Below are 16,971 nucleotides of genomic sequence, written 5' to 3'. Positions count from 1 at the left end.
GACTTGCTAAGAAGAGGGAGCATTTTTAGACTTTATAGTGATTATAAATTAGACCAAGAATGTCAAACTCGCAGCCTGCGGGCCGCATGCGGCCCACAACGAATATTTTTGCGGCCCAGCCAGTATAATGGTTTGTAAGAAACGTTTTAATAAAAATTTCGTAACTTAATTTTTACAATATCCTCTTATACATAATTATTAATAACGAACTACAATGTTCTCTAAGGACCGATTACTATAATCGTGTTGCATTCATTTCCCTTACACGCAGGCGCACCATTTCTCTTCACTAATACTAGCAGTGAATATTTTAGCCGATTGCCACGTCATTAGTCTTGTGCTGACTTGTTTGGTGTGCGCAACAGGAAATATTTTGCTTTCGGAGAGCAAGAAAAATAGGTTTATTTGTGTTACGCTTATTAATTTGTGCAGTTATTCAGTGTCTGGTAAGTTAATGTTCAAGAAAAATATAAATTTTCATTAAAATGTTCTATTATTTTATTTTAACGATTACTCATTTATTTCAGCCCTTGGTATTCAGCATGTCTCTATCGAAATAAACCTACATTTCTATGAAAATTGAAGCTTTTGTTTTTTTGCGGCCCACATAAACTTAAACCTTGTATATTAGGCCCGCGTTAGCCTTTGAGTTTGACATGCTTGGATTAGACAAAAACTTTCATCTAGCTTTCCATTTTCTGTCCTGAAGAATATAATCTGACTAGCTGGTAAGACAAAGCAATACTCATAATCTATTTTTATTTCAAACCTTGCAAAAAAGAAATATAAAAATGCCCGGCAGCAGAGTTAATGTTCTGCTCCTGAACAACTTACAATTAAACTATGAGCATGTGTGTAAGCAACAGCCTATGGTAGGAAAGACATGGGAGGTGAGAGGGAGGGTAATGAAATACAGTGGCACCAAGAGGTAAAAGTACATTTTGCTGCCAGATTCTTACACCAATTAAACACCTATTGGAAAATTATCTTTTGTTCAGAAATGACCTTTCCAAGAACAATGGCACAGAGTTAACTGGCACAGAGTTAACTCAAGGTGGTTTGGTAGTCTGTTCTCCAGTAAGCAAAATCAGTAACAGCATGTATCAGACAAAGACCAGCTTATACCTTTGAAATGTTAAGATTAATTCATCATGAAAAAGAAAAGATAAAGTTAAACAAACTACAACCAAAACCTCACTCAAAAGATCGACTGTAAAAATATACACCAAACAAGAAAAATATATGAGACACCACTCAGTGAAATGTGTTTGATTTTCCTGTTTAACACTATTTTTTTTGTCATTTAAAAAAAAATCAGTGCTGGAAAATACTCTGAGAGGTTCAGGGCATCCCCTTCTATAAAGCGATGGATCTGAAAATTATAGGCTTTCACCAATGTCAGTTCTTTCTTTTTTTTCTTTTGTTTTGTTTTTTAAGAAAAGAAGAAAATCATTATAACACATAACCCACATTTTTTTGGGGAAAACAATTCAGAAACCCCAAAACTAAACCAAGTGTTTCAAAATATACTATGTCCTCATAAGCAAATTAAACCATAAGTATAGCCCAGATAAAGGAAAAGCAATATGTTTAAATATTAAATATTTTTTAAATCCAAGTTCACAGAAGGTGTTGATTCATTTTTTTCAAAGAATAAGGATTTACAATGACAAGCTTTCTAATGTAAAAGTATTTGATTTGCAGAAATTTAACTGAAGCAATGCTATCAGGAATATATTTATTAAAGAAAATAAGATTCACCTCCAGTTTTACAGCCAACTTACCTCTTTTTGCTTGATGTCAAGTAGTGCATAAAAAGAGAAAAAAATGTATGTTTAACTGATTCTACCATCATCACACAATGGCTTATTCTATAAATACCTACTCAGACTAAGCAACTATACTATACTTGTTTTCTCTAAGGATCCTATCAACAGAGGTGGAGCCAGGTCTGCCTGGAAAGCCAGAAATATGTATTTAAGATGAACTAAGCAACATCCGCCTTAGGAAGTCTGTGCCAGGGACTCGGGAACCTTTGGCCAGAGCAAATGGTGCCCCTTTCTACTCTAAATTTCCAGTTTCATTTCTTATGATCCAAACTGGTTATAGACTGGTTTTCAACTTTTTAGCAAGACATAATCTTAAGTGCAATAAAGAATTGAGAGGTGAGGCTCAGTTTAGAACAGAAAATTGATTCGGTGAACAGCATCAGAATACCAAAAAAGTTCTTCACATGAGCAAAATATATCTCCTTCAACTAAAAAAAATGTACCAATCTCATATCCACTCAAAGTAGGTTAAGTTAAAATGACAGTCCTGTTCTAAATCGTTATCCTGCAAAATAAATGCACATGTCTTTAGTGAAAATACTTGAAATCACCCAAGTCGGTTTTTTATAACATTTTTATTTTAAAAATCTTACTGATTGTACATCTTTACTGCCAATAAAAGAAACGGATGACTACAAATTGCAACTATGAGCAAAAAAACCCTTGCTTTTTAAATAATTATTATAATTATATTCTAAAGATATAATTATAGTCTAATCTAGTCTACCTTTCAAGAACATTCACTGACTCATGCAATGACAGGAGAGGCGTGTTCAAGAAGCAGTCCCTTGGAAGAGGATCTGATTTGTGGGCTGGACACACTGCCGGACATAAGTAACCTAAGCACCACAGCAGAAGGAGAGCATCTTGGGAGTCCAGGATGAGGAAGGCCAAAACAAACGTGGCTTTCACGTGTGTGGCTTTCACGTGTATGGCTCACCAAAACTTTAAATGTGTGATACTAAGAGTATATCAATGACTTTCTTTTTGGCTTAAAGGTAAGGTGACCAGATTTTAACATTGGTAAAGCGGGACACCATTGACCGGGCGGGGGGGGGGGGGGGGTTGATTAAAAATTTGGTCTATATGAAGCAACAAAAATTTTCATAGAATGCAAAAATAGTATTGTAATATATATTTTTAAACTTTAACATAAGTACAATTTACAAATATACTAAATAAAAAATTATGTATAGTATTATTTTATTCTTTGGCATATTTCTCATTTGAGTGATTTTTTTTTAGTAGATTGCTGCCGTTGTTTAAAAGGTCATGAATTTGCCGTAACGTAAGTCGTAAGTGTCACTTTCAAGGCCAGCACTAGACTTTTTGTCGCCACTATAAAATATAAATAATACAAGTACTGTCTGCTAAGTTCAAGAAAATTTATGTATTTATGAAATAAATAAATAAATTACTTACCTAAATTATCTGAATAGCTGATTTGTAATGACATCACTTATTTAACTAGCTTACTAGCACGCAGTATGATGTGTATCGTCTGAGAGACTGTTACAAAATGTTTTCGTCGTTGCCAATCCCAAAAAATGCCATTGTTCATTAAGTCCAAACAATGGTGGTTGAATTCTAACAACTGATCAACACTGTGAACTTTGATAAACAGTTCTCGATAATCAGTTCTCAATAATTATTTGTTATTATTAAAGTTTAACATTATAAAATTAACAAAAATAATATAAAACTCATATCCTGGCTAAATAGCCACGTGGCCGCCGAAAACCGTATATTCCCTTCCCGTTCTCCCGCCGTTCCCTAGCTTGTCGTGCATCCTTTCCAAAAATCGGGACTTTTTTAAAACGCCGCGGGACGCGGGACAAATTGTTAAAAATCGGGACTGTCCCGCCAAAAGCGGGATGTCTGGTCACCTTACTTAAAGGACAACGAAATTAATCCTACATAATAAAAAGGTGATATGCAAAATGCATCACTCTGCTATGCCCACGATTGGGCCGGCTGGAGGCGCTGGGGGCAGGACTCAGGGTGGCCAATTGGCTGGCGGGAGGAGCGGGAGGCGGGGACTCATGAGTCCCCGCCCCCCACTCCTCTCATGGGCCTAAATGGCAGGTGCTGGGGGAGGACCCATGGGGCCAGCAGACGGCTCCGATGGCGGAACTCGGGGTGGCAGATTGCGTGGCTGCCGGCATCAGTTTTCCGCCAGCACCAGTTTTCCTCTGGCCACCTGCGGATCGGAGCACCTCCAGCCAGTGCCATTGGCCACCCCGAGTCCCGCCCCCAGCTTTCGGGAGGCGCTTCGATCTGCTGGTGGCCAGAGGAAATGGCGCCAGGTGGCCAATCGAGCTGGCTGGAGGCGCTCTGATCCGCCGGTGGCCAGAGGAAAACTGGTGCTGGCGGAAAACTGATGCTGGCAGCCAGGTGAAGGAAAGTCTATTGCACGAAACTTCGTGCAACGGGCTTCTAGTGATTAGATAAACAACAGAAAGGAGTAAAGTCAACCATTTTGACTTGTGCTTTTCCTTGCATGCCTTTCAGGCATAACAAATACGCCGTTCATAGACCACTAAAGAGCGGGGTGCGCGGAGGAAGGGACAAAGCGGTGCAACAGGAAGGAGAGGGTGGTGGGATGCTGCACTGCAGTGCGCAGGGTGCACCGTGACTCTTCTCTGCTTGGTTAGCTGTACACGTTTAATGACTAGGTCACTTTAAGTAGATGTAAGCGCTAGGGAACTGCACTGTCACTTCAGCGTTGAAAACAAAGGCACAGTTAGCAGCACAGCAAGTGCAGGCTTTCCGTGAGCAATAGTCCTGCCTGTCGTTCGCAAGGTGCTCACAGCCAGAAGTCAGCTCCTCCGCCAGGCCCCGCCCACGCCCTCAGAGCCCGGGGAGCTGCAGAGCCAGGTGCGGCGCAGCGAGGAGAAAGGTGGGTTCCCCAGCTGTTTATTAATGCGCAGGAGAGTCTGCTTGGCAGCCATGTTGAAGGTACCAGAGAAGCGTTTCTGAATTAAATCAGCGGCCCCCGTATCCAGTGTAACAAACTCGGTCTAGGTTTGGACACGGAAGCCCGTCCGTTTGGAGAAGGAAACCAGAGTGTTAGCACCCCGCAAGGAGTCAGCGTTAACGCAGGACACTGCTCTTCCCTGCCTGGTACAGCCAGTTCACGACACATACATATTTTAAACTGTTCAAAAATATGTTAGATTGCAGGAGTTTTCCTTGATGGAAGGTATGCTATATGACGCTAAGATCTTTTAGTATAGTTCTCTATAGAAACATGAGCTCCAGCTCGAATCATGGAGAGAAAATTTGTATTCATGGAGTCAGAGAGTCTCAGAGTTGGGAGAAGGTCCTTCAGTATTTCTTCACGCCAGCTGTCCACACATCCTTATAAACGTAAAGGGGAGCCTTACAGCTCTTAACCTAGAGGTTGGCTTCACGGGGTACCTACTGTGGCTTTTTCTTATTATGTTTTCCTTAGTATTCTTTCTAGGTAGAAAAAGTCCCTTTCAAAGCTGCAGTTTGAATATAACAATCCAGGAAAAGCTTAGAATCAGAGGGTTTCTTAGAACAGAGGTTGTTATGTAGTAGTTGCATGAGGCAAACAGTAGGATACATAGACTAGTGCCAGTGGATTGGATTAAATAGTGTAAGCAGAGCCAAAGCCGGTTTGGCTCAGTGGATAGAGTGTTGGCCTGCAGACTCAAGGGTCCCAGGTTCGATTCCGGTCAAGGGCATGTACCTTGGTTGCCGGCACATCCCCCGTGGAGGGTGTGCAGGAGGCGGCTGATTGATGTTTCTCTCTCATCGATGTTTCTAGCTCTCTACCCCTCTCCCTTCCTCTCTGTAAAAAATCAATAAAATGTATTTTAAAATAAAAAAATAAAAATAATAAATAGTGTAAGCAGAGCATAGAGGGTGTGGACAGCCATTTCCCCCTGGAATACAATGAGGGGGAGCTCCCCGCTGTCTGCCAGACAGAGTTCAGCGCTAAAACTCTTATTTGCACGGGGATGGGGGCCTTTGGGATATGAAGGCAAGGCCATGACGATGGCAGAGAGTTGTAGCACCTGGTTCCCTGGCACAAAAGATATCAAAGAAACTAAGGGTTAGGTTCTGTAAGTAAGCAAATATGTATGTCTCATGAACTGGTTGTACAGGCAGGAAAGAGCAGTGTTCTGCATTAACACCGACTTCTTACAGTTTGTTTGGTGGAAAAGGCTGTTCTCTGACTTGAGAGTGGGGAGCATACATAGGTAGAAGGTGGTGGGATAACATGTGCCATTTAAAAAAAAAATGGAGCCTCTTTATTATTGTTTTTTAGAGAGGAAGGGAGGAGAGAGAGGAGAGAAACATCTATCAGTTGCCTCCTGTACACACTCTGACCAGGAATTGAACCTGCAACCTGGTTATATGCCCTGATCAGGAACTGAACCCTCCACCTTTCTGTGCACTTGACAATGCTCCAACCAACTGAGCCACAGTAGCCAGGGCTGTGCAACTTTTAAATTTATAATTTGGACTAGTTTGTCATTTGGGGGCAGAGTTGCTCTTTTTTGGTGAAGCAGGAGCTATGATTTAGGAACCAACTTTAGAGGTCCCTGTCTCTTTCAGGTTTTCCATCTGCCTGTCAGTATTTTTCAGAGATCCAGAAGGTGTCATTCCGGCCAGGTCGGGAAAGGAAGGTAGTTATTGCCTAGAATGTCCTGGGCCTTCCATATGTCTCAACCCCTCCAGACTTAGCCACCTTCTGGAGGCCTCTATCTTCAGCTAGTTAAAATCTTTGGTAAGTAAGGAGTAGAATTGCACTACCCAATACAGCAGCTACTAGCCAAACCTGGTAATGAGCACTAGAAATATGTTAGTTCAAACTAAGATATGCTGTAGTGAAAAATACACACTGAATTTCAAAGACTGAGTAAGAAGAACAGAATGTAACGTAGCTTAATAATTGCCCCCTCCCCCCCCAATTGCATGTTATAACGATAATATTATGGATATAATGTGTTAAATAAAATATATTGTTAAAATTAGGTTCACCTGTTTCTTTTCATTTTTTTTATCACATTATCTTTCTATTGAATAGCTCTGATCTATTAGGTGAAACATTCTTATAGCTGTCATTTTATTATGTGGCAAGAAATATTTCTATTCTACACATGGAAATACTTCAAGCTTTCTTAAAGGGTTCAATTATATCTTCCTTATATTCCATAACTTCTGGTTAAAAATAAACAAAAGGATAAGCACTGATATGAATAAAAAGCCAAGATATATTAAGTTTAAAAAAAAGCATGCATAACAAAGTTTGTGGTTGTCTCACTGTTATTAATACATATGTAAAATACATATTTGTGAGTATATATGTATCTAATTATATAAACTTGCTTGTATGTGAGGGAATGTTTCTGAAAGTATGCACAAGGTTGGCTGCACACAGTTGTGGCATAAGAGCTACTTCCTCTTTGTACACCCTTTTGTACCTGTTGAATTTTGAACCATCATCTACTGAAATATATTACTTAAAAACTATAAAACCATATAAAAAGGAAGGAAAGTGTATATATTTATATGAAACCTTTTACTCAACATTATATTATTCATACAGTTTGCCTCTAAAATGGATATTTTCTCATAATTGCCTTGATTTGGGGGCATGCATATATTAAAACAACCAAATAAAGAAACTTCAAAATGATATATGCTGCCTGGACTAAATAATAAGAAAAATGAGTAACTGACTTGAAAAATTTCCAAATGCAATTGTTATGTAGATTTTATTACATCACCTATATTAAACCATACCTGTATAAAGTATAGCATAGGGAATATAGTCAATAATATTGACTATGTATGGTGTCAAGTGGGTACTAGACTTATAGGGGGGATCACTACATAAGTCATATAAATGTCTAATCAGTCAATGTACACCTGAAACTAATATAATATTGAATGTCAACTGTAATTGAAAAAAATTGGGGGGGGAAAAAAACCAAAATAGTAAGAAATATTTTTAAAAATCTGAAATACACTATTTATAATTCTGTACAACATATATAAATGATAAACCACAACAAAGCTATACACTGTAGAAAATTTGGACTGATTACCAGTTATTCAAAACCTTGATGATCTCCTGTGTGTGAAGTACAGGGCTAGATCATGGGGATTAAAAGACCAAGGAGGCAGGATTCCCGCTCAAAAGGAGCTTACAGATTCATGGAGCAATTTGATTTAAGATGAACTGTGACTGTGCCGTCTGTCACAGGGCACAGAGGAGGAGCAACTAATTCTGCCTACAGGAGGCAAGGGACCAGAAAAGTCTTCATAATCTTTACTAGACGCCTGGTGCACGAAATTCGTGCATAGGGGGTGGGGGTGTCCCTCAGCCCAGCCTGCACCCTCTCCAATCTGGGACTTCTTGAGGGATGTCCGACTGCTGGCTCCCAACTGCTCTCCTGCCTGCCTTCCTGATTGCCCCTAACCGCTTCTGCCTGCCAGCCTGATCACTCCCTAACCACTCCCGTGCCAGCCTGATTGATGCCTAACTGCTCCCCTGCCAGCCTGTTTGCCCCTAACTGCCCTCCCCTGCAGGCCTGGTCACCCCTAACTGCCCTCCCCTGCAGGCCTGGGTCCCCCCTCCCCAACTGCCCTTCCCTGCAGGCCTGGTCCCTCCCAACTGCCCTCCCCTGCTAGCCTGATCACCCACAACTGCCCTCCCTTGTAGGCCTGGTCCCTCCCAACTGCCTTCCCCTGCTGGCCATCTTGTGGCAGCCATCTTGTGTCCACATGGGGGCAGCCATCTTTGACCACATGGGGGCAGCCATCTTGTGTGTTGGAGTGATGGTCAATTTGCATATTACTCTTTTATTAGATAGGATGTGTGTGTTTTTTAATAGCAAAGATGGAGATTTATTGAAGAACAAGTACAAACCCCCATGTGGGGAGAGGGAAGAGTCCCTCAGAATGGACTCCCAAGTAGGGAAGGGGAAAAGTCCCTGAATTGACTCCCACATGGGGAGGGGGAAGAGTCCCTATGTCTGTTTTTTTTTATTTCCATATTTTTCCATTGATATTTAGAGAGAGTGGAAGAGAGAGGGAAAGACAGAGAGAAATATTAATGTGAGAGAAATACATTGATTGGTTGCCTCCTGCAGGAGCCCTGACTAGGGCCTGGGCCAGGGAGGAGCCTGCAACCAAGATACGTGCCCTTGACCGGAATCAAACCTGGGACCCTTCAGTCCACAGGCCGACACTCTATCCACTGAGCCAAACCGGTTAGAACTAATCTTTGTGTATTTACTTACACAATGGTAAACTGGTATGTAAGACATACAGCTTAATCCTTTGCAATAGAAAATAAGAAAAAAGAAAATCTTAAAAATTCAATATATTTTTTTGTATGAAATTAGTTATCTGAATGAAAATCAAAACATTCAGCAATATTGGAGGATACTTAGTATTTATCTAAACAAAGAAAATGCAGTCTTTGAAAAGACGTTAGATAAATTCCTGTATTTCTCAGTTTTCTATGAGGAATCTGTCATTACAGAGATGCTGAGAATCTACTGAAGAGACACATCTCTCAGATGACATTCTTACATTCTTAACATGGCACATTACAAAGGAAGATCATCCTATACTAAAAGATTTCCTATAAAAATGAAATTAATGCTTGAAGAAATACTGAAATAAATGAAAGGAAATTTGAGGGTATTGTCTGTTTCTACTGTAAAATGGATCATGGTTAACCTAGAACAAGTAAGAAAAATACTCTTGAGCATCCCTGATTCCCTAAAATTTGGAAATCTGATGCAATTTCTAATTGCATATTACACTGGGGCAAGATAGAAAAATGTATTCCTCCACATGTGGGTGGTAATTTTGTGAATTTATATATTTCAATTAACTTTTGTTTTGGTGGATTCTAAACTCAGGGCAACATGCTCTAGCAGCAGGAGATGCCCAGGGAAGAACTCTGTGGAAGCTACATTAAAAGAAAATACCAACCTAAAAAACTACAGATTTCAACAGAATATTGTTCACTCATGCCACTTCGAGAATTGAATCCTGTGGAAAAACAAAATATAATGATATGGGGAACTGGAACACACATAAAAGCCTGTATAGGATAACACTTTACGGGGGGTGGGGGGCGGGAAACCCCACTGAGATGGTCAGTTCAGAAAGTAAGTTCAAAGAGCATGGACTGAGCTCCTTCCACATCCAAACCACCAAAGGATGATGGAGCAAAGGCAGTTAGATGAGGTTGTGTGTACCTGGGACACGCTGGTTTTCACACATAGTTGGACTTCTCTAACTTCAGATTCATGTAAACATTCACGCGCCTCACAGTTTTGATTCTGAGTTTCCGCCACCTGTCATCTGCGTATTTCATTAATCTCTGTACAGACTTCTTTACCTTCGGTGTTACCCACATCTAATCCATTCCCACCTTGCTGTCAGGGTGATATTACATGATGAAAATCTGATCTTGCCCAGCTGGTGCGGCTCAGTGGTTGAGGGTTGACCTATGAACCAGGAGGTCACGGTTTGATTCCTGGTCAGGGCACATGCCTGGTTCGCCGGTTCGATCCCCAGTGTGGGGCATACAGGAGGCAATCCATCAATGATTCTCTCTCATCATTGATGTTTCTATCTCTCTCTCCCTCTCCCTTCCTCTCTGAAATCAATAAAGGTATATTTTAAAAAAATCTGGTCTTATTCTTAACACCATGCCCACAGAATAAAGTCTGCTTTCACTAAACTGGCCTCTGTTTTCAGACCCCTGCCCACCTTTCCAGTCTCATTTCCCACCATTTCCAAGTCCTGCCCCAGTTTCTAGCCCCAAGCTCATGGCCTTTGCACAAGTTGGCCTGCTTTCTATAAGGCTTTTCTCCTGATCCACACCTGCACCCCTGCTAGTTCTAGTCACCTTTCATGACCAGTGCTCTTCTAGGAGGATTCTCCTAAGTACCCTAACTCCTCTGTTATCCCAAGAACATCCATTAACATCATCACTTATTTACCTATCTAACCCCCATACCAGATTATGAGTTTCTCGAATAAAAGGGGTAGAGTTTTACTTGAATATCATTATCTCAAGAGCCAAGAAAAGGGCCTGACATATAGCAGGTGCTCATACATTTTGTAAAATTTTAACAAGTGAGTGAATGAGCAAGTGGATTAATGAAAAAAACAAACATAGCTCTGGCACATGGTTAAGAATATAGGTTTTACAATATAACAAACACATAAATGAATGTCTACTTGTTTGAATGCAGTGAAATGTAGAGGCAACTTTCACGAATGAACATGTTCGTGTCTACTGTTGACTCTACATCTAAAGGTGTGATTATGTACCCAAGGGTAGGACCTTCTATCAGCAGCTTTAAAATCAGTAAAATCTAAAATAGCATAGAATGTTTTTTCAGCTTTCAAAACAATACCATTCTTTCATACTGGTGATGTTGTCAGAGAAAGAGAGGGAGGAAAAGAGAGAAGTAGGAAAGGGCAGAGGGAATTGAAACCATACTAGGAAGGAAACATGCAGGAAGAAGAGCTCCAGTGTGGGAGACACAGTGTGAGAGTGAATTGCTTGGGCTATTACTTCACAGAGAGAGCCCAAACTTGCTTTTGCAAGTCAGAGAGTCCTTGTTTATCCTGTACAAACAATGTAGTTAGGTGTGTACTACACAAGTAATATCACTTGCCTATGGATTACAGAGATACCTTGTACATATTCTGGTAGACTGCTTTTAATTATTGATTAAATGTGTGATTATTATTATGTAGGCCTAGGTGGTTAAGGCATTGAGATAAAATGTTGGCTACAGCATTTTATAGCCAATGATTTTATGAAGATACTAGAAGCCCAGTGCATGATTTAATCATGCATGTGTAAGCTCTCTGTCCGCTGGTCGGCAGCCCCAAAGTCCCTGGGCCCCTAGGGCGAGGCGGGGCGGGGGCGTGGTCCTCCTGCGGCTGGAGCCCAGGCCAGGGTCTTGCCTTTGCCTCCCGCCCAGGAAGGCTGGGGCCGCCGCCACGTGCTCCTGCGGCCCAACTGCCGCCAGACTCCTCCCCGGGGAGCCGCGCTGCCCTCCCACAGCCCGCCACCTCCAAACCTCCAAAACGCCGGCTCGGCTCGCTGCCCCAGAGGCCTGTCTGTGCCGCAGCACAGCCATGGCGCAGACACTGAGCTTGCGTCGCCGCTGGCAACGCGAGCTCAGCGTCCTGCCGGCCCAATCACCACCCCAGCCACCCCGAGTCCCGCCCCCTGTGTCACCCGCTGGCCCAATCATGGGCGTAGCGGAGTGATGGTAATTTAAATATTACCTTTTTATTATGTAAGATACTATCCACTGCCTGATTGCAAACTCATTGGTGACAATAGGGTCCCTTTTTTTTTAATCCTCACTCGAGGGCATTTTTTCATTGCTTTTTAGATAAAGTGGAAGGGAGAGAGGAAGGGGGAGGAGAGAGGCAGGGAGGAAGGGAGGGAGGGAGGGAGGGAGGGGGGAAGAGAGAGAGGAAGAGAGGGAGGGAGGGAGAGAGAGAAATATCAATGTGAGAGAGACACATCGACTGGTTGCCTCCTGAATGGTCCCTCAACTTAGATATGTGCCCTTAACTGGGAATCAAACCTGAGACCGTTTGGTGGAGCCAACCCGCTCACCACTGAGCCATGGCAGCCAGGGCGGGTCCCTCTTGATTCCAGTGCATCAAAGCCGTTAGGTATGTGTGGGAGGACCTGGAGTTTGTACATCAGGATAGGGATAAAGTCAAGAATAAAAAAGCCAACAAGCCATGCGCAGAAACAGAATTTCAGAGGCCGAGGCAGCAGAGACTGAGCCAAAGCTAAAGGCAAGGGCCAGAATTTTCCTCTAAAAGGTTGTAAATCAATTAGTACAAGGTACTAATCAATCAGTACAAAACATTCTACTAATTTTTAAGATCAATGCCCCATCCTAGAGTTGATTCTCCAGAAACTGAGAAATTTTGCCTTGAAGAAGATGGGGCTTGCTGCTGACCATTTTCATGGTAAATATATATGGTAAATTATATATGGTAAATAATATTTTACATTCTGTGCCTTAAAATAGTTTCAAATATATTGTTATTGATTTCAGAAAGGAAGGAAGAGGGAGAGAGAGAAACAACAATGATGAGAGAGAATTATTGATCAGCTGCCTTCTGCACGCCCCATATTGGGGATCAAGCCCGCAACCCAGGCATCTGCCCTGCCTGAGAATTGAACTGTGACTTCCTGGTTCATAGGTCAACGCTCAACTACTGAGCCACACCAGCTAGGCTGTGCCTTAAAATTTTTAACGTGATTTATAGCTCTATCAATTCTTCAACCAAAGGAGCCAAACTAAATTAATTTCACTTTATTGATTTAATTATTTCAATGATTCTCAATAGAAAAACAACCCATGTATGTGCTTATTAGACTAATTTAAATTACCTGGAAAGATATATTAACCTTTTGCGCTCGGATGTCGAGTGTGACTCGACACAGTTAGCATTAGAATAAAGGAATCGAGAAAAAAGCAAGCGAGTGCAAAGGGTTAAAAATATATTTTAGAAGACAAGGTTTACCAAAAACCGTTCTGATAAATTAACAGTGAATTGTCCTTTAAAAATGATGACTATATATTGTTACTAGCCATTAACTTTTATAATAATCAATAACATCAATTTACAAATAAAAAATACTCATAAAATTGATTACTTCCCATGGGTTTAAGATATTTCTTGCATAGAACCTAGGATTGGTTATATATGGCATATTTTTCTTTTCTCAGCCTAATTAAAATATTTTATATAGCAAAAACATCACAAATAATGTTTACTATGTCTTACCCAATATAGTTCAGTGTAGGAAAAATAACATATAGTCAATAATGCAAATATTTTTAGAAGATACAATTTAGTATAGACAGTTACTCAGTTTCTACAGTAATTCATTTAACTGGAACCTTTTAGAAAATGCTGCTGGATTGATCTAAGAATTTATTAGGGACTAATCTGGTTGATTTCATGATGTACAACTGAAAATTCCTTGGGATATATTAACAACATTACTTACTCCCCTCTTTTATTATTAATTTCAAATAAATTGTTAAAAATAAAGGTGTTTTTTTAACAATATATTTGAAATATATTATCAAACATGATGGTAATATATTTGTTGTCATGAAAGTGCTTCTCTGGCCTAGTGGTGATTCTGAATTTCACATTATTTGCATCTTTAATCTTGCATATAGCAATAATTTCTAAGTCCAATGTCATTTTCTGGTTATTCTAAACTAAACAGTTTAAGACAACATAATGGTACTTTCATTCATGTATGTTAACTAGCCTTAGAGTTGCAAGATGTGTAAAGTGTGTGTAAAGGAGTAGAAAGAATCAGAATGTGTGAAAATGAGAAAAATGTTTTGTGGGGCTTTTAGTACATTGATATACCCCTTTTTTTACAGCAATATCAAATTGGAGCAAACACATAAAGAAGTTCATACTTTTAACCCAGAGATCTCACTCAAGAAAAAATTGAATCGATGAGGAGTAGGATGCATGAGGATATTCTCAGTGGTATTCTACAATATGATAAATAATGAAAAACTATCTCAGCGGTTAACAAGAGAAGAAGTAGTGATTAATGTGATAACATCTACAATAAAATATATAATCAACCTTTAAAAATAAAAATAAGACTAGGCAGCATGGAAAAGCTTATGATATAATGTTAATGGTTTCCACAATGTAATGACAATAACATAAAACATATATTCATGAATACAATGATCAAATAGTCATATACAAAATGAAAATAGTTGTTCACCTTTATTATTAATTCTTAATCATACTGATATGACACCTTTAAAATTAAAATACTAGGCTCACTCATTAATTATATAATTTCTTTTCTAAGTTCTAGTAGACAGTGCAACTAAATCTATGTGGAACACTAAAAAGACTTGTGGGGTTTTATTCAAGGTAGGTGTCCTAATGGACCCTTACCATGTTGGTAATTCACAGGTACTTCAAGGTACCTCCCAGTGGGGTCTAAAACAATAGGAAATGAGCTGTGGACGTAGAAACACCCACGGAGTTGTTGTCCTTTTTTTTTAGATGTACATTTTGACTTTCAGGCTCTTTCAACTCATTGTCACTACCGATTTCCTCAAACATTCTTAGAATGTTGAAAATGTGCTGTACATTTCCACACATCTTTTCATCCCAATCAGTAGGCTGCTTCATGAATCAGATAAGGAAAGTATTAGAGATCCAAAGGCTGAGGTTTCCAAAAAGCAATTAAGGTAAAATTGAAGTAAAGGAAGTAGGAGTAAATTAATTAAATTAAGAAGTAACTTGAAGAAAGAAAGAAAAAAAAGCTGTGGCAAAGGTGGGAAACTCAAAGGCTACAGGAGGGACCAGACGATAACAGAAAAAGTGCAGCAGGCTGGGAACAAGTGATAGGGCGTGAAGCGGGCGGTGGCCACTGCGAAGCTTGCCCGGTGTAAAAGCAGCAACCAGACCACAGTCCTAACAGGTTGCTGACATGCATGAAGCACACCCAAGACTGCCAGATACTCAGAATCGTTCCAGGGAGACGGGAAATGTAGATGCCCATGTGAAATCCCTGTGTTTCTAACTGTTGACGACGAACTTAACTGGTTGTCATTTTTCATTCCCTGTGTGGCCAAATAACGGATGCCCTTGGGCTTGTTTTGTTCCATGGGCTTCCTTGTGTGCCCCCTCTGTTATCTTTATTTGCCAGAAGTCACGCTTTCAATCGAGGCCCTTCGTAGGCCAAAGAAAAAGAAAAATGCAAAAGGGTGAGGCTGTAGTAACTGGTGAGCACAGGGGCTCGCAAACTGCAAGAACATCACAGTAAGACTTGAATGTTCCTGAGGAGCAAAACCTCGGACTCTAATGATTGAGGAAACATTCTGAGTCACTACAAAAAGGAAATTAGCCCCAAAGGCTTTTTGTTAAAAATGATCAGAACGAAACGACAAATTCTGACCAAGATGGAATTGCTATGAGCTACCAAATGGCAAATAGGATACAGGTGTGTGTCCTGCGTTGCACCTGCCTGTGGCAAGTTTCCGGTTACCTATCCTATTCCTTCCAACTCTCATTTTCCATCCTCGGCGGTTAATTGGAAGTCCTTGGAGACTCCTAAGGACTGGTGGCCTGGCTGAGGAAAGGAGGACACAGGAGGCTAAGTGTAAAGGTGTTTTTAGTTGAGAGGTAGGAATTTCCCCGTCATCAAAGTGAGGCTCTGCGGATGGGTGGGCAGGAGTGGGTGGAAGGATGGGGAGAGCTGTCTATTCAACTCATCATTTGCGTCACATGCACCCAAGGAAAAAATGTTTACCTGGTGGAGCCACCGTTAACCTTTTTTCCTTGCTGAGCCGGTGCCCTTGGATGAATTCACTCATGGAAGGGGGGCCCTTCAGAAGAAATGATTCTGTGGAGGTGGGGTCAGGGGGAACTCTTAATAAATTCTGTAGGTAGGAAGCCCCTGGAGTCCTGGGACGGCTCTGATCACAAAGGGAAGGTGAAAATTGTCTTGCAGGAGATCCAAGAAAATACATATAGGAAACAAAAAAGTTTTACTTTAATTACCTTTCAAAGCCTCACCAATGACAACATTACTCATATTGGCATTTAATTTTTTTAACATGTAAATCAAGATTTTTTGTTAATTGCTTAGTTTCCACACCAGGATACAACCCCATTTAGAAACTGTATTGGAAACTGAGAAAGAGATTTATTATAGTTAGTTTGAACCACAAATAAGACAATATGTATATTATTTGATTTCTTCCTGAAAGCTCCTAAAATAAAAATCTTACTATTAACTGAAAATAGAGGGTAAGTAATTCAACATCCAGGACTTTGGGAAAAAGGTCAGAAAAGCCACTGACAACCTTATAAGTGATTTCTTGGAGCAATATTCACATACCAAATGAAAATGCACAAAAACCTGCTTTAAAGAAAAAGACTATACACATTCCATCCCACTCTACCTAAATATAGACATCTCCTTTAGTCGGCCATCAGTTTTGGTAACACAAACAAAAGTTCCCGCAGAGAACATATCCATATCCTTGCCCCATTAAAGAGAAGCTGCTAAAAGCACCATCACCAGAGGTAC

General features: G+C 40.5%; 1 protein-coding gene across 6 annotated transcripts in view; it reads right to left on the bottom strand.

Annotated features, from left to right (window-relative positions):
• The window catches only part of BICD1 (BICD cargo adaptor 1), a 190,381-nt gene that overhangs the window by 15,802 nt on the left and 157,608 nt on the right, over nt 1-16,971 (bottom strand). The window contains exon 8 of one of the 6 annotated variants that reach the window (XM_079775608.1): nt 16,189-16,382. The exons of 4 other annotated variants lie outside the window; for them this stretch is intronic. In XM_079775608.1, coding sequence (XP_079631734.1) covers nt 16,189-16,382 — 194 coding nt within the window. Of the gene's footprint in view, nt 1-16,188; nt 16,383-16,971 lie in introns of those variants that run through there. One more of the 6 variants, XM_079775606.1, reaches the window with a different exon arrangement.

Source organism: Cnephaeus nilssonii, assembly GCF_951640355.1.
Source record: "Cnephaeus nilssonii genome assembly, chromosome: 6".
In the NCBI taxonomy this organism is placed as follows: domain Eukaryota; kingdom Metazoa; phylum Chordata; class Mammalia; order Chiroptera; family Vespertilionidae; genus Cnephaeus; species Cnephaeus nilssonii.
The sequence above is the reverse complement of the archived record's forward strand: the minus strand, read 5'-3'. Positions and strand labels throughout refer to the sequence as shown.